At 44.6% G+C, this 18702-nt stretch overlaps 1 protein-coding gene across 1 annotated transcript in view; it reads right to left on the bottom strand.

Annotated features, from left to right (window-relative positions):
• Positions 1–300: 300 nt before the first annotated feature.
• LOC139558498 (protein FAM135B-like) overlaps positions 301–18702 on the bottom strand; it is a 55482-nt gene continuing 37080 nt past the window's right edge. The window contains exons 8-20 of the mRNA XM_071373663.1: positions 17105–17258; positions 16891–16940; positions 15776–15931; positions 14529–14602; positions 14189–14343; positions 10697–12959; positions 10304–10470; positions 9968–10059; positions 9685–9782; positions 7225–7376; positions 6741–6851; positions 6144–6257; positions 301–5908 (exon numbers count right to left, since the gene is read on the bottom strand). Of these exons, the coding sequence (XP_071229764.1) occupies positions 5703–5908; positions 6144–6257; positions 6741–6851; positions 7225–7376; positions 9685–9782; positions 9968–10059; positions 10304–10470; positions 10697–12959; positions 14189–14343; positions 14529–14602; positions 15776–15931; positions 16891–16940; positions 17105–17258 (3792 nt within the window). The 3' untranslated portion in view covers positions 301–5702. The remainder of the gene's footprint in view (positions 5909–6143; positions 6258–6740; positions 6852–7224; positions 7377–9684; positions 9783–9967; positions 10060–10303; positions 10471–10696; positions 12960–14188; positions 14344–14528; positions 14603–15775; positions 15932–16890; positions 16941–17104; positions 17259–18702) is intronic.

Here is an 18702-nt window from a genome sequence, read left to right as displayed (position 1 = left end):
ATGTAATATATATCAACTTATACAATAAGTATATGGAACACCTTTTCCTTGCATTGTATATATTACAGTGTATACTGCGGAGAGGGTTAACCTCTTAAATTGGCCTTCATGTTATACAGTGGGGAGAACAAGTATTTGATACACTGACAATTTTGCAGGTTTTCCTACTTACAAAGCATGTAGAGGTCTGTAATTTTTATCATAGGTACACTTCAACTGTGAGAGAAGGAATCTAAAACAAAAATCCAGAAAATCACATTGTATGATTTTTAAGTAATTCATTTGCATTTTATTGCATGACATAAGTATTTGATACATCAGAAAAGCAGAACTGAATATTTGGTACAGAAACCTTAGTTTGCAATTACAGAGATCATACGTTTCCTGTAGTTCTTGACCAGGTTTGCACACACTGCAGCAGGGATTTTGGCCCACTCCTCCATACAGACCTTCTCCAGATCCTTCAGGTTTCGGGGCTGTCGCTGGGCAATACGGACTTTCGGCTCCCTCCAAAGATTTTCTATTGGGTTCAGGTCTGGAGACTGGCTAGGCCACTCCAGGACCTTGAGATGCTTCTTACGGAGCCACTCCTTAGTTGCCCTGGCTGTGTGTTTCGGGTCGTTGTCATGCTGGAAGACCCAGCCACGACCCATCTTCAATGCTCTTACTGAGGGAAGGAGGTTGTTGGTCAAGATCTCGCGATACATGGCCCCATCCATCCTCCCTTCAATACGGTGCAGTCGTCCTGTCCCCTTTGCAGAAAAGCATCCCCAAAGAATGATGTTTCCACCTCCATGCTTCACGGTTGGGATGGTGTTCTTGGGGTTGTACTCATCCTTCTATTCCTCCAAACACGGCGAGTGGAGTTTAGAGCAAAAAGCTCTATTTTTGTCTCATCAGACCACATGACCTTCTCCCATTCCTCCTCTGGATCATCCAGATGGTCATTGGCAAACTTCAGACGGGCCTGGACATGCGCTGGCTTGAGCAGGGGGACCTTGCGTGCGCTGCAGGATTTTAATCCATGACGGCGTAGTGTGTTACTAATGGTTTTCTTTGAGACTGTGGTCCCAGCTCTCTTCAGGTCATTGACCAGGTCCTGCCGTGTAGTTCTGGGCTGATCCCTCACATTCCTCATGATCATTGATGCCCCACGAGGTGAGATCTTGCATGGAGCCCCAGACCGAGGGTGATTGACCGTCATCTTGAACTTCTTCCATTTTCTAATAATTGTGCCAACAGTTGTTGCCTTCTCACCAAGCTGCTTGGCTATTGTCCTGTAGCCCATCCCAGCCTTGTACAGGTCTACAATTTATCCCTGATGTCCTTACACAGCTCTCTGGTCTTGGCCATTGTGGAGAGGTTGGAGTCTGTTTGATTGAGTGTGTGGACAGGTGTCTTTTATACAGGTAACGAGTTCAAACAGGTGCAGTTAATACAGGTAATGAGTGGAGAACAGGAGGGCTTCTTAAAGAAAAACTAACAGGTCTGTGAGAGCCAGAATTCTTACTGGTTGGTAGGTGATCAAATACTTATGTCATGCAATAAAATGCAAATTAATTACTTAAAAATCATACAATGTGATTTTCTGGATTTTTGTTTTAGATTCCGTCTCTCACAGTTGAAGTGTACCTATGATAAAAATGACAGACCTCTACATGCTTTGTAAGTAGGAAAACCTGCAAAATCGGCAGTGTATCAAATACTTGTTCTCCCCACTGTATGTTGAAATTGTATGATATAAAATCCACAACACAACGTTCATAGTCTGATCGAACGTATGGATATGACATAATAAAAAATACATTATTTAAAATGATATCTAAATTCCATTCGTAAAAAGAAACAATTGTACTTTATACAATTTATCTGTAAAGTTTGAAACATGTCTATTATAAAATGTACAATCAAGAAGTTCAACTCCAAGCAACTATCTAATTCGTTTTTAACAATTTCATACATGCAATCCTTCAAGTAGATCCTTTATCCAGTGATTCATTCAGACTAGTCATTTCAGGTCAGGATTCATGACCAAAAAAGAAATGCTCTTGAGTATAAATATCATTTGGTAGTGCTTTGGGATGAACATCACATTGACTATACTTTGGGATGAAGGGGAGTTCATAAGGCCTACACAACATCAACATGAGCCACACGATGCGCTACGTCAGTCATTTCACTTGCCATACTGTATACAACTGTTCATATGGATGGATTGTATAGAGCTTATGACCACCTCTTTGACAACAGGGGTAAACATATTTTATATATATACAGTACCAGACAAAAGTTTGGACACACCTACTCATTCAAAGGTTTTTAATTATTTTTACTATTTTCTAAATTGTAGAATAATAGTGAAGACATCAAAACTATGAAATAACACATATGGAATCATGTAGTAACCAAAAAATACTAAAAAAATATATATATATTTGAGATTCTTCAAAGTAGCCACCCTTTGCCTTGATGACAGCTTTGCACACTATTGGCATTCTCTCAACCAGCTTCACCTGGAATGCTTTTCCAACAGTCTTGAATGAGTTCTGACATTCACTGAGCACTTGTTGGCTGCTTTTCCTTCCCTCTGCGGTCCAAATCATCCCAAACCATCTCAATTGGGTGATTGTGGAGGCCAGGTCATCTGATGCAAAACTCCATCACTCACCTTGGTCAAATAGGCCTTACACAGCCTGGAGGTGTGCTTTGGGTCATTGCCCTGTTGAAAAACAAATGATAGTCCCACTAAGCGCAAACCAGATGGGATGGCGTATCGCTGCAGAATGCAGTGGTAGCCATGCCGGTTAAGTGTGCTTTGAATTCTAAATAAATCACTGACAGTGTCACCTGCAAAGCACCCCAACACCATCACACCTCCTCCTCCATGCTTTATGGTGGGAACCACACATGCAGAGATCCTCCGTTCATCTACTCTGCATCTCACAAAGACATGGTGGTTGGAACCAAAAATATCAAATTTGGACTCATCAGATTAAGGGACAGATTCCCACCGGTCTAATGTCCATTGCTCGGGTTTCTTGGCTCAAGCAAGTCTCTTCTTCTTATTGGTGTCCTTTAGTAGTGGTAAATTTGCAGCAATTCGACCATGAAGGCCTGATTCACACAATCTCCTCTGAACAGTTGATGTTGAGATGTGTCTGTTACTTGAACTCTGTGAAGCATTTATTTGGGCAGCAATTTCTGAGGCTGGTAACTCTAATGAACTTATCCTCTGCAGCAGAGGTAACTTTCGGTCTTCCTTTCCTGTGGCGGTCCTCATGAGAGCCAGTTTCATCATAGCGATTGATGGTTTTTGTGACTGCACTTGAAGAAACTTTCAAAGTTCTTGCCATACTATGAACTTGGTCTTTCCCAAACAGGGCTATCTTCTGTATACCACCCCTACCTTGTCACAACACAACTGATTGGCTCAAACGCATTAAGAAGGAATGAAATTCCACAAATTAACAAGGTACACCTGTTAACCTTTCTAGGACACACATTCCGCTGAAAAGGCAGCGTGGGAAATTCAAAAATATATTTTTTAAATATGTAACTTTCACACATTAACAAGTCCAATACATCAAATGAAAGATAAACATCTTGTTAATCTACCCATCGTGTCCGATTAAAAAAGGCTTTACAGCGAAAACACAATATATGATTATGTTAGATCACCGCCAAGTTAAAAAAACACACAGCCATTTTCCCAGCCAAAGATAGGAGTCACAAAAAGCAGAAATAGAGATAAAATGAATCACTAACCTTTGATGATCTTCATCAGATGACACTCATAGGACATCATGTTACACAATACATGTATGTTTTGTTCGATCATGTGCATATTTATATCCAAAAATCTCAGTTTACATTGGCGCCATGTTCAGAAATGCCGCCAACATATCCGGAGAAATTGCAGAGAGCCACATCAAATAACAGAAATACTCATCATAAACTTTGATGAAAGATACATGTTTTACATAGAATTAAAGATACACTTGTTCTTAATGCAACCGCTGTGTCAGATTTAAAAAAAACTTTACGGAAAAAGCAAACCATGCAATAATCTGAGACGGCGCTCAGATAGAAACAACACTTCTCCGCCATGTTGGAGTCAACAGAAATACGAAAGTACATTATAAATATACCCTTACCTTTGATGATCTTCATCAGAATGCACTCCCAGGAATCCTAGTTCTACGATAAATTGTTGTTTTGTTCGATAATGTCCATTATTTATGTCCAAGTAGCTACTTTTGTTAGCACGTTTAGTACACATATTCAAACGCTCGTGCAGGTCCAGCGAACTTCGGACGAAAACTTCAAAAAGTTATATTACAGGTCGAATAAACTTGTCAAACTAAGTATAGAATCAATCTTTAGGATGTTGTTATCATAAATATTCAATAACGTTCTAACCGGAGAATTCCTTTGTGTCTATAGAAGTAATGGAAACGCAAGTCGATATCATGTGGAATGCGCGTGACCAGGACCTGGCGCTCTGCCAGACCACTGATATGAGTTCTGTTATACTCACAGACATCATTCAAACAGTTTTAGAAACTTCAGAGTGTTTTCTATCCAATAGTAATAATAATATGCATATATTAGCATCTGGGACAGAGTAGGAGGCAGTTCACTCTGGGCACGCTATTCATCCAAAGTGAAAATGCTGCCCCCTATCCCTAAAAAGTTAATTGAAATACAGTCCAGGTGACTACCTCATGAAGCTGGTTGAGAGAATGCCAAGAGTGTGCAAAGCTGTCATCAAGTCAAAGGGTGGCTACTTTGAAGAATCTCAAATATAAAATATATTTTGATTTGTTTAACACTTTTTTGGTTACTACATGAATCCATATGTGTTATTTCATAGTTTTGATGTCTTCACTCTTATTTCTACAATGTAGAAAATAGTAAAAATATAAAGAAAAACCCTGGAATGAGTAGGTGTGTCCAAAGTTATGACTGGTACTGTGTGTGTATATATATATATACACACACACACACATTGTATATAGTCATGGTGCAACCCCCTTTCTCTCACCAAATCCTCCTTTCCAGTCAACCACAACAAGGAGATCTTCATATAGACCTAGGGCCCCTCTAAGCCATACATACATACACACATACATATATATATATATATATAGGACACACATTCCTATATATAGGACAAACTGTGTGTATGTATATATATATATATATATATATATATATATATATATATATACACACAGTTTCTTTGTAGTTACAGCTCTATTTGAAGTAGTGGTTCTACTTTAAGTATTTGAGCCTGTACTTGAAGTAGGTGAGCCTCTATTTAAAGGGATACTTCGTGTTTTTGGCAATACTTTCCCATAGTCAGATGAACTCATACATTTTTATCCATGTCTCTGCATCCAGGATGAAGGAAGTTAGAGGTTGTTTTGTGAGCAAATGCTGACTAGCGTTAGCGCGATGACTGGAAGTCTATGGTATATAGCATTCTAGCAGTTACCATAGACATCCAGTCATTGCGCTAACGCTAGTTAGCAATTGCGCTAAAGCTAGTTAGCAACTTCCTTCAAACTGCACACAGAGACATACAAAAGGTATCCACAAGTTAATCTGACTCTGGGGATGTAGATAAAGGATTTCATTGCCAAAATCCTGAAGTATCCCTTTAATGTAGTTTGAAATACTGTTTTAAGTAGTTTGAAGTTCTATTTAAAGTAGTTGAGCCCTGCTACCAGGAAGAACTTCTCCAAGAAGAGTTCAGAGTCGAGCACGGCGATGTGAGCGGCTCGGCCAATCAGAGTGTTGGCGGTGTTGGGCAGGGCATGGAACACATTCTGGCGAATCAGACGACAGTCTTTAGCCCCCACCAACGGCTGGAGCAGGTTGTTGATCATCTCTGTGTACACTGGACCTTGGAAATGGAGACAGAAGCACATGTTAGTTAATTTACATGGAGACCTACAGTGTGGAAACAGACAGATACATGTCAGGGTTCAGTCTCTGACAGAATGTTAAAAGCTTTCTGTATTTACGTAATCACATTGGCACGTCAACAAAGAGATAGGTACATTATGTGATGAAATGCTTCTTAGATACATTTGGTGGAGAACAATAAGAACATAGGATCTGCAGTGAGTGGTGCTAACCTGTGGTCCTGTCTTTGAGTGCAGTCCTGCACATCTCTATCCTGGCAGAGTGGAAGGGAACATATCTGTCCTGAGGCGATGCCACCAACACCACATTCTTGAAGAACTGGAGCCCTGAGAAACCAGACAAACAGAGGGCGGAGAGAGAGAGACACACACACAGAGAGACAGAGAGAGAGAGCAAAAGTGTTTGTAGGTTATATTTATGTATCACTTGGTGCCATCATCATCGTTTGACAGCCCTCGACTGATAAAGCTGTGTTTTTTCTCATGTCTCTTGTCACTGCTTTTAAAGGAGTGCACTGCTGGGTTTCAAATGACAGGGTTTGCATCATTTTGTCAGCCCGGCACAGCTCGAAGAAAAAAAAGTGTTTTTTCTGGCTTATCTACTTGGTGTCTTTGCTTTGTTCATCTCACACAGTGGAGGGAGGGCTTCCCAGAACAGAGCTAGCTAGCTAGTGGAGTCTGAGTTAGCCAGATGATATGGAGAGGAAAAGAGAGAGAAAAAAAAAGACAAGATGACCAAATTCATTTATGAATATTTAAACTCATTGTGCTCTTACAGTATAGTTCCTCATCCATTATAGCAGTACCTACCTGGTTTCTGGCTGAGGAGATAGAGGAAAGTTTTCCGAGGATCGGTATGATCTCTGCAGGTAAGCTGCAGCAACGATCCGGATTTCTTCAGCTTCTGCATCAGCCACAGACCTGTAACAACCACAGACATCAGCCACAGACCTGTAACAACCACAGACATCAGCCACAGACCTGTAACAACCACAGACATCAGCCACAGACCTGTAACAACCACAGACATCAGCCACAGACCTGTAACAGTCCTCTGAATTAAACATACACTTCCCCCTTTGAAGACACTGGGAGGAGGACAGAGCAGAGCTGAATGCAATTACTACACAGAATGGTAAGACGAAAACCAGAATCAGAAACACTTCTTGCAGTAAGACAGTATATATCTGCAATGAGCTGTTTCTATTCTCCATGCTGAGTCAACAATGGCCTAGGTTTTGCAAGGATTTCAAAGGTCCAAGTAGGTAGGTATACTGACCCCTCCCCACCTCACCTGTGCTGACCAGCGTGCTGTTGTTGTACAGCGTTCCCAGGTGTGGTCCGGACAGAGACAGGAAGGTGTGCAGTTTGATCAGGTAACAGCGGAACCGAGGCCTCGTCAGAACAGACCGGATGATCACGTTCCCCAGAGAGTGACCGATGAAACTGAGGGTTGAAAAGAAGTGACAAACAGATCAGAAAAATCACTCTGCTGCTACCCAGATCTCGTTAGACAAGAGTACCCAATGAGAAGACCTCCAGAATAGAAGCACAGAAATAAGTGCCTCCAATTCTTTGCCCCTGATATTTACTCTATTATGTTCAGGATGAGGGTAGCTCATCCAATCTGCTTTTAACTCCAAATAAATGATTCATGCTCAAATAATGGTCCTCCAAAGCAAGGCGCCGTCGTGCCGTCTTAATGGCTACGATAGTGGTAGCTAGAGTAATGAGCTGCTTTGTCCCAGTAGTCAATGAGACACTAGATTTCCTTAGATGTTCATTTCCCATCTGCTAATTACAGTAGTATCACCATCATCAAAGTACTGGGCAGCTTCCCTCAACACCAGCTCCTAACAACTTCTTCATCGGTTTCCTCTAACACTAAATATAGAGGCGATGTGGAGAGAGACAGCTGCTTCTGTGGCGCTCCATGTCTTTAGTCACAGTTTTTCAGAGTATAAACAATGTTGAAAAGAATACATACTTAAATAGCATACCCAGAAACTCAGATAGGAACATTGGCATATTTAGGGCAATTATTGTACATGATGAATTACTGTACTTGGACCCATTAGGCGTGTTATGCAGCGGAGAAAAATATGCCGGGGTGGCAGGTAGCCTAGTGGTTAGAGAGTTGGGCCAGTAACTGAAAGTTAAAAAATCTGTCATTCTGCCCCTGAACAAGGCAGTTAACCCACTGTTCCCCGGTAGGCCGTCATTGTAAATAAGAATTTGTTCTAAACTGACTTGCCTATTTAAATAAAGGTTAAATAAAACAATTTAAAAGTTTCAGTTGTTCATATCAAAGACAATGCTAAGTGATTGACAGTGCATGGGAATATCCTCCATTACTGGGTTATTAAAACCTTCTCTAACTCAGAGGGGGCTGGTGGGAGGAGCTATAGGAGGACGGACTCATTGTAATGGCTGGATTGGAATAAATGGAACGGTATCAAATACATCAAACATATGTAAACCGCATGTTTGACGCCATTCCATTTATTCCATTCCAGTCATTACAATGACCCCGTCCTACTATAGCTCCTCCCACCAGCCTCCTCTGCTTTAACTGGCCATCAGTTTGATAGGGTTTGGAATTGAGCTGAGACAGGGGGGGGTTCTCGATTCGGGCAAAAGTCCATCCTCCGTCCTCTCTCCTCCTACATGACCTAGAAACCGATAAGTGGAAATCTGCCACACCCCCTTTAAATCAGATTTTGCTTTGTGAGAGGAGAATTACATGTACACGTTTAAATACAATACACTACTTATTATTGTTATAAAATGCAGTGCAAAAATAACTTAATTTGTTTTGATCACTTCACACATTTATTTTGGGATCCACCCCTGTGAACGTCATTTGCCTAATGACTTGTGAGTGGAGAAGGACCATTTCAAGCAAGCACATTTCCACCCTTGCTGACTCTCCTTGCTGACTCTCCTTCATTAACTTTGACCTTTTCAAAAGGATGCGAGAGGACGGAGGAGAGAGGACGGAGGAGGTGAGCAAATCTAATTGATAAAAGGCCATGGGGAAGATCTCAAAGTACTGCTTGCGTACTATCTCCTCATCTTCTTCTCAAAACCCATTGGAGAAGGTCAGAGGGGCGGGACCTCTTGCTTTCTCCTCCAATGGGTTTTGAGAAGGAGATGAGGAGAGAGGATGCAAGTAGAACGCAATTGAGGACCTGCCAGGGAATATCATCATGTATTCATATGCTGCCATCTAGTGGCTATATAAATATATATATATAAATATATATATATAAAATGTTGTTTCTCCATTGCCTCCTATTACTGTACTGTGTCTTTATGTTGTGTGGTAGTTAGGATACTGACCTTAATATTGTGTGGTAGTTAAGATACTGATCTTAATATTATAAGGTAGTTAGAACTGACCGTAATATTGTGTGGTAGTTAGAACTGACCTTAATGTTGTGTGGTGGTTAAAACTGACCTTAATGTTGTGTGGTAGTTAGAACTGACCTTAATGTTGTGTGGTGGTTAGAACTGACCTTAATGTTGTGTGGTAGTTAGAACTGACCTTAATGTTGTGTGGTGGTTAGCACTGACCTTAATGTTGTGTGGTAGTTAGAACTGACCTTAATGTTGTGTGGTGGTTAAAACTGACCTTAATGTTGTGTGGTAGTTAAAACTGACCTTAATGTTGTGTGGTGGTTAAAACTGACCGTAATGTTGTGTGGTAGTTAGGAGAATGACTTTAATGTTGTGTAGTGGTTAGGATACTGACCTTATCCGTCCAATGGTGAGGTTGTACAGCTGAATGTGCTGGATAATCTCGTCTAGTAGCCTGTCCGTCATGGTGTCAAAATCTGCAAACGTGTCAGTCTGCAGCCAAGGAAGAGGAAAACAACACATTTATTTAACCAGGAAATCCTACTGAGATCAAAATACCTTATTTACAAGGGTGATCTGGCATACATAGCCAAAATTAAATCATATTCGCCTATTATCGATTCTCTAAAATCAATGTTTATTGTATTAATGTGCGGACAGAATATTCTGTATTTTACCTGGTTCCTCTCAGACATGAGGAAGTCCAGTCTGGACCCTGGTAATCCCAGCTCTATGAAGGTCTTCACCAGGCGAAGGTCTGCACTGTTGCCTAGGAGGAGACAATATAACAATACAGCTTTAAACTCCTTGCCCTGATCAGTATGTAAGTATAGAGGGGGGACCCAAACCATTTCCTGAACTATTCAGTTCTTTTGAGTAAAGCTTTATTGTTCTAGCATTGGACAACATTGTGTGATGTTTTATCATCTAGGCAATGGACATATACAACCTGGTGGATCAGGAGATTGGCTGATCTGGTTGATTTGATTGATTGATTGATTGATTGGTCTCACCATCAAGGCCGTGGACACAGACGACCAGGTGTATGCCATCCTCAAACTCCTCATCCTCCTCCTCAGGGGGGAAGTAGGGCAGGTCGGAGGCCAGGTGAGGGAGGTCACTGTACAGGGTTGCCTGGAATACCAGCTCCTTCACCAGATCCTCTTTGGACCTGTAGAAACTGGAACACAACGCAGGCAGAGGTGGCATCATTATGGGGAATCACAGCAGCATCATTATGGGAAATCATAATGTTATATGCATATGCACACGCTCAGAAGAACTCATCATCAAAGAGGTCAAAGAGCAATGAAAACGTCTGACTTCTCACACATCTATGACTGGTTCCCCACAACTCACTGCAGAATTTCTTCTCATTCTAAAACTAGAAAGATTAAACAACTCACTGCAGCATCCTCTCGTTTGTTTCGTCATCTGGCCCCGGGGCATTGGACGAGGATGAAGAGATGATGCCGAAGGAGCCCAGGGGCTGATGGGTAATGGGGGATGCGGCTTGTCGAGTGGAGATGCCGCTAATGGACGGTGAGTCCCGGACAACGGAGGAGAAGGGAAGACAGGTCGGAGCGCAGGACACAGACATATTCACCACCTCCACCATCTTCCTGTTCATAAAGGATAGGCCTGACCCTGAGTTTGACCCTGAGCTTGACCCCGAGCCCGTCCCTGACCCCGAGCTACTGGGGATCTTAGCCGGCTTGGTCTGACCGTTGAGATCCAGCTGCTCTCTCTCATTGGCTGGGAGCCCTATGAGGTCATCAGGCCTGGCCGTATCATTGGCAATAAGGCCTAGGAGGTGGATGGGTCTCTCTGTGTGGTTGGGGATAGAGGGGATAGGCCTGGGGTCATGGAGGCTCTTCCTCTGTGAGAGCACCACTAGGTCACGCAACCCGACCCGATGGAGGCTCTGGGACGGAGTCTGGTGATGATCCAGCCGTTCCTGGTCAACAAGGTCGTTCAACCCAATCTGATGGAGACTCTGACAGTCATCCCTGACTGGATTATCCTTCACATCATCCACCAGCACACTGCTGTCATGTTCACAGGGTTTGGTCTCACAGCTACAGGGGGCAATCTCTACTTCACAGAGACCTGGGTCAACTGAGTTTAACACACCACTGCTATCTCCTCTGTGATGGTTCTTATCCTCCATCTGACGGACTATAGCTGGATCCTTCACGTCATCATGACCTTCAACATACTGTTGGAACAACAAGACTTCAGGAACTCGACTAATGCCACTTAAGACTGCCTTCATGTCCTGAGTGTCTGACAGGGCCTCTGGCAGAGCAGATTCATTAGATCTAAGAGTTTCTTTAAGATCACAACCACTCTCCTGATGAGCTCTGGTCACCTGCTGGGGTGGTGAGGGAGCTGCTCCCCAGTCAAACAGACCAACCTCAGGCAGCTCTCCCTCCTGGATGTCCTCCAGAGAGGAGTGGTTAACCTCGGATAAGGACTCCAGGTGTCTGATCAAACCCCCAGTTGTTACATTAGTGGCAGCAGTGGAGATGGTAGTGTATCCATCCTCCTGGTCCTGGTACCCGCTGGTCCCCTCGCTCTCCGTGTCTACCTCCTCCTCCGCTCCCCCCTTGTCCTCCTCTGTGTCCTCAGGGCTGGAGATCTGAGGAGCTGAGACAGACTTGGTCAGTTTACTGAGCTGGTTCCTCTGTTCCTCGTCGTCCTCGTAGGGCAGGGAGGAGATGGAGGTGAGGGAGGCCTGGATGCCAGCGCTGCCACCCCCTCCATTGGGCAGGCTGCCCCCGCTGTTTCCGCTCTCTGTCTGCAGGCCCTCCAGGGAACTGCGGTGGGCCGGGTGTCTCCTCGCCAGGCGCTGCAGTACCAGGCTCTCTTCCAGAGGGTGCCCTCCTCCCGTCCGATAAACTTCCAGGGGCCAGGCCATCGAGCTGGGCTCGCTCTCGATGCCAGAGTCGGAGATGACGGAGGGGGAGCGGTTTAGGATCTTGGAGCCACCAACCCCCACCCCTCGGTTGGCCAGTTCTCTCCTCAGGTCTGTAGGTAGAGGGGGCGTGAGGGGATGATCTTTGAGTGGAGCCTGGGGGTTAGTGGTTAGACTGCTCAGAGGAACATCCTTGCTGTCGGTGTCTATAGCAACGTCCTTCTCTTCTACATCCAAGTCAATTCCTGTACTGATAATGTTCTGGTATCTCTGTGTGATGATGTCCTGGTGGTTCTCCAAGTCTTTCCAAGTCGTGTCTTCACTGTTAGTGAAGTGTTTGTGGTTGGAGGAGAACATCAGCACTGCCTCTCCTCTGAACAGATCCACATCAGTGGGTCTGACTGTAAGGAACCTCAGGCCTAAACCAGGGCTCTCCTCTGAGATCTCCTCTGTCTCAGTCTGCTCTTCTGGATCCCCTGGCTGGACTGGCTCTCCCCGGTCTGTTCCTGCCTGGTCTGGGTCTGGAGTCTCAATAGATGGAGAACCTATCTTGTCAGTAATAATGCTGGTGCTCTGCTCTCCTATGAGAGACCTGTACGTAGCCTCACTGTCTTTAGGCTCCTGGGTTGGTATTGCTGGTGAGCTGGCGAGCTGGTCCAGGGCAGGAAGACTAATGTTTGCATCATTGACAGGAGGCTTGGGGATGGTCTGCTCACTGGTGGGCAGATGTGTTGGTGCATATGATCCCCAATCTATACATAAAGATGGAGAAAAAAGTTAGGTCTTACGCTAATACTAGATGTTAAAATTATACTGGTCTACACTACTTAAATACGTATGGATCTGAACCAGATAAAACAGTATTGTTAGCACAAATAAAAGCAGACTCAGGTCAGGATTCAAAATGAAACAGATAAACAACCTATGTACTGCTTAAAGGTGAATTCTTGTTGAGCTATCAGCGATCAAGACCGCCGCTAACGTCAGGCAAGCTAAAATATGGAAGTGTTTTAAGAACGTCATACCAAGGATCATTTAGCTATTTGATTTGAATTTTAAGACCCCTTAAGGTATTCAAAAAAATATAAAAACATATTGGATGAAACATTGAATTTGGCATTACTGCTGTTAGCCAATTTAATAACAGATTCACTACATGAAACAACAGATAATCCCAAACATCTAAAGGAAGTTTGTTCTGAATTTGTTCTGAATCTATCTGAGAGATATAAGAAAGATATTTGACATGTATTTATCCCCTTATTTTAGATACTAAATTATCTCCATATATACTTCCATACATTCTTTTAACTGGTACCGGGGGCCTTCAGATGAGGCTTGTGAGGCTTGTGGGCATCCTAGAGCATAGGGGTCATAATAGTTTATAAGCCAAACCGTTCAGAAGCTACAGAAGTTTTTGTAAGAAGACAGTTTTTCTAGATGTCTTATGGTATGACAAACACCACTCTATCTCTGCCACCTTTCAGTGCAGATGCAGAAGGGCGATATCGGCAGATGCGGTGGATTGAAACGCACCCCATGCAAAAAAAAAAACATATCTCTCTAGCTTAAACAGACTGATTCTTTTTTTTTCTTCCCAATTTCATGGTATCCAGTTGGTAGTAGTTACAGTCTTGTCTCATCACTGCAACTCCCGTACGGACTCGGGAGAGAGCCATGCGTCCTCCGAAACACAACCCAACTGCACTGCTTCTTGACACAATACACATCCAACCCGGAAGCCAGCCACAGCAATGTGTCAGAGGAAACACCGTACGCCTGGTGACCTGGTCAGCGTGCACTGCGCCCGGCCCGCCACATGAGTCGCCAAACCCTCCCTAACCCGGACGATGCTGTGCCAATTGTGCACCGCCCCATGGGCCTCGCGGTCGCGGCCGGCTGTAACAGAGCCTGCAGAAATTGTAGGCCAAGGGTTAAAGTCTATCGCTGTTGAATGAAATCCTGGACTTAGTCAACTCACCTGTCCGTGGAGACTCTACATATCTGTCTTCGAAGATGATAGGCAGGCTGTTCCAGTCTCCGTCAATGTCCAGGCACTCTACAGGTAACGGTGGCATCCTGGTCAGGTAGTTGGAGTTACGCACCTCCACAGCTATCTGACCGTGTCTGTTGATCCTTTAACCAGGAGATAGAAGATAAAGTCGAAGACCTTTTGCTATCTGTCATAATCACTCAAACACATTAGGCCTACCTTTTCTCCATTCATAGAAGGATGTCTTAGATAAAGCATTAAGATCAAATTAAATCTAAAACAGAGTGACAAAACTGCATCATTGTGCTCCTGGAATGGCAGTACTCACAGGTCCTCTTGAAATGTCAGGGATGTCTCTTTGGGGTGTTCTGTGAAGAAGTATGCCTCTGAAAACCGCCTGACCTGACATCAGCACAAAATACAAACAAAACCAATCTTCATTTCCTCACTGAGAAACTTACTGAGTTAGTACTGTATGCAAAAAAGGCAATGATTTGATCTTCAAAATAACAACATCAAAAAGAGAAATGGTGTAAAAGTATTGGTAACTGCCAAAATAATGGAAACACTTGAGTAAATGAGGGATACAAAGTATATTGAAAGCAGGTGCTTCCACACAGGTGTGAGTTATCTAAGCAATTAATTAACATCCCATCATGCTTAGGGTCATGTATAAAAATCCTTTAAACAGAAATAAATACAAAAATCCCACTAAAGTGTAACTAAACCTGCCTCCTGTTATAAAGTCACAAAGACAGACTGAGTTATGAACATCAAGAACCAGTGTTACAGTGTTTCTGTATGTATGTTCCCTAGGATAATTACAGAATACATGTTCATTGAAATCCCACCCTCCTGTGGGTGGAACCATGAAACTAACCCCTGAAGGTAAACGAATATGGAGAGTCCAGTGGAGGCTGCTGAGGGGAGGACAGCTCCCAATAATGGCTGGAACGGAGCTAATGGAATGTCATCTAACCATGTGTTTGATGTATTTGACACTACTACTCCACCTACTCCGCTCCAGCCATTACCACGAGCTCATCCTCCCCAATTAAGGTGCCACCAACCTCCTGTGATGGAGACATTCTGTGTTCATTATGACAGACAGACAGACAGACAGACAGACAGACACAGACAGACAGACAGACAGACAGACAGACAGACAGACAGACAGACAGACAGACAGACAGACAGGAGAGATGAAACTAACACTGTGAGAGACAAGAGCCTGGAGACCTGCTAGCAACACTGAGGAGAGGAGTGGGAATAGTCTTACATTAATATGAATTATTCCAATGATTAAATGCAAATTACATTTGGGATTCTCAGATATACTGTCTATTCAAGGCATTGAGGTCTATAGGGACTAATCATCAGCTGGTGTGTTTTATCTGGCTGTAATACTCTTACACAATCTGACACACACAAAACCTAATCAGAATAGTGGACTCTGGAGGGTTCAAGGCCTCGTCCTCTAGTGTTACATACTTCATAATATATCAGATAGTATGTAGGGGGGTGTGTGATGTTCCTGAGGAGGTCAGGGGTTGGAGGTCAGGGGTTAGGGCTCACCCTGAGTGTGTGGTGTTCCTGGGCCAGGTGGGCCAGGATATGTGTGTTGGGTACGGCAGCCTCCAGGAAGCGGGTCCACAAAGCCGACAGCTGGGAGCAGAGCAGGGTGAGATCTCTACTGATCTGTTCTGCTACCTTCTCATGGCCCGCCTGCAGCTAGAGAAGGAGAGGAGAGAGGAGACAGACGAGGGTTAGGGTTAGTGTGCGATGCTGGTTAGAGGGGTTAGAGGCTGGTTAGAGGTCAAAGGGCAGGTTAGGTGGAGCAGAGCTGGGTCAGGTCTCTACTGATATGTTCTGCTTCCTTCTCATGGCCTCCCTGAACCTAGAGGAGGAGAAGAGAGTGGATACAGATAGTATCTCTTTATATACTCCATGACTTTATTCAGATGCCACTGCTATCTTAGATATATAGTACAGGTAACTGCCAAAATAATGGAAACTATTGAGTAAATGAGGGATACAAAGTGTATTGAAAGCAGGCTGCACTCCCACACAGGTGTGGTTCCTGAGTTAATTAAGCAATTAACATCCCATCATGCTTAGGGTCATGTATAAAAATGCTGGGAAGGCCATTATTTTGGCTACCATGGCTATGCCCCCATGCATGAGTGGTCACTAAATGGTTTGATGAGCATGAAAACGATGTAAACCATATGCCATGGCCATCTCAGTCACCAGATCTCAACTCAAATGAACATTCAAGGGAGATTCTGGAGTGGCGCCTGAGATAGAGTTTTCCACCACCATCAAAGAAACACCAAACTATGGAATTTATTTTGGAAGAATGGTGTTGCATCCCTCCAATAGAGTTTCAGACACTTGTCGTATCTATGCATTGAAGCTGTTCTGGCTCGTGATTGGCCCAACGCCCTAGTAGGACACTTTATGTTGGTGGTTCCTTTATTTTGGCAGTTACCTGTACGTTGTAAAAAAAAAGAAAAAAAATATATAATGGAATTTTTATTACATTTTTATTTATTTAACCTTTATTTAATTAGGCAGTTAAGAACAAATTGTTGATGGAAATACTAGTAGAACAGAGGAAAGAAAGCATAGCTAATATAAAATGTTGATCTTGGTTTTTAGCAGTACTGTATGTCTCGTACTACACGTACCTGTAATTCTATTGTGAGCTGATTTAATGTTTCTTCCACAGGTAGCTCCTCTGTGGAGAGAAAGACAAGAGAAAGAGATTACTACAGCATAGCTCAAGTCTACTAAGTATCATACATTATTTTGAACAACAAAATACTTGACTTGATTGATTGCCACATAGACGTAGCTAAATATTGAGGAAATGCTACGTCTTGTAACATCTTGTTGCCTCACCTATTTCCACTTGGTCCAGCTGTGGTATCTCCTTCATCAGAGTGGTGTAGTAGGAGCGTACGCCTCTGTGTACCACCAGTAGGAGGCGACAGAGTCTACCATGCCACGTGTGAGCTCTCTGAAGACAGTTCTCACTAGGGACGTAGAAACTACCCTGGGGAGAGACAGGAGGGAGGAGAGGGGAGAGACAGGAGGGAGGAGAAACAGGAGGGAGGAGAAGGGGAGAAACAGGAGGGAGGAGAGGGGAGAGACAGGAGGGAGGAGAGGTGAGAGACAGGAGGGAGGAGAGGGGAGAGACAGGAGGGAGGAGAAGGGGAGAAACAGGAGGGAGGAGAGGGGGAGAAACAGGAGGGAGGAGAGGGGGAGAAACAGGAGGGAGGAGAGGGGAGAGACAGGAGGGAGGAGAGGGGAGAGACAGGAGGGAGGAGAGGGGAGAGACAGGAGGGAGGAGAGGGGAGAGACAGGAGGGAGGAGAGGGGAGAGACAGGAGGGAGGAGAGGGGAGAGACAGGAGCGAGGAGCGAGGAGAGGGGAGAGACAGGAGCGAGGAGCGAGGAGAGGGGAGAGACAGGAGCGAGGAGAGGGGAGAGACAGGAGGGAGGAGAGGGGAGAGACAGGAGCGAGGGGAGGGGAGAGACAGGAGGGAGGAGAGGGGAGAGACAGGAGGGAGGAGAGGGGAGAGAAACAGGAGGGAGGAGAAGGGGAGAAACAGGAGGGAGGAGAGGGGAGAGACAGGAGGGAGGAGAGGGGAGAGACAGGAGCGAGGAGAGGGGAGAGACAAGAGGGAGGAGAGGGGAGAGACAGGAGGGAGGAGAGGGGAGAAACAGGAGGGAGGAGAGGGGAGAGACAGGAGCGAGGAGAGGGGAGAGACAGGAAGAAGGTAGGAGAGGGGAGAAGGAGACGAAGAGTAGAGAGAGGATAGACACATGGAAGAGGGGAGAGATACAGGAAAGGGGAAAAGGGAGAGACAGGGGAGAGAGGAGAGACAGAGAGTAGAGAGACAGGGGAGAGAGGAGATGTAGAGAGACAGGGGAGAGAGGAGAGACAGAGAGAGGAGAAACACAGAGGAGAGAGACAGGAGAGAGAGGAGAGACAGAGAGAGGAGAGACACAGAGGAGAGAGACAGGGGAGAGAGGAGATGTAGAGAGACAGGGGAGAGAGGAGAGAGACAGGGGAGACACAGAGGAGAGAGACAGGGGAGAGAGGAGAGACACAGAGGAGAGAGACAGGGGAGAGAGGAGAGACAGAGAGAGGAGAAACACAGAGGAGAGAGACAGGAGAGAGGGGAGAGACAGAGAGAGGAGAAACAGGGGAGAGAGGAGAGACAGAGAGAGGAGACAGGGGAGAGAGGAGAGCCGGAGAGAGAATATACAGAGAGAGGAGAGACAGGGGAGAGGAGAGACGGGGAGAGAGGTGAGATGGGAGAGAGGAGAGACAGAGAGAGACAGAGAGGAGAGGCAGAGAGAGGAGAGACAGGGGAGAGAGGAGAGACGGGGAGAGAGGTGAGATGGGAGAGAGGAGAGACAGAGAGAGACAGAGAGAGGAGAGACAGGGGAGAGACGAGAGACATGGGAGAGGAGAGACAGGGTAGAGAGAAGA

Source organism: Salvelinus alpinus, chromosome 29 (assembly GCF_045679555.1).
Source record: "Salvelinus alpinus chromosome 29, SLU_Salpinus.1, whole genome shotgun sequence".
NCBI classification, from domain to species: Eukaryota; Metazoa; Chordata; class Actinopteri; order Salmoniformes; family Salmonidae; genus Salvelinus; species Salvelinus alpinus.
Note: the sequence above shows the minus strand (reverse complement) of the source record. Positions and strands in the feature narration are given on the sequence as shown.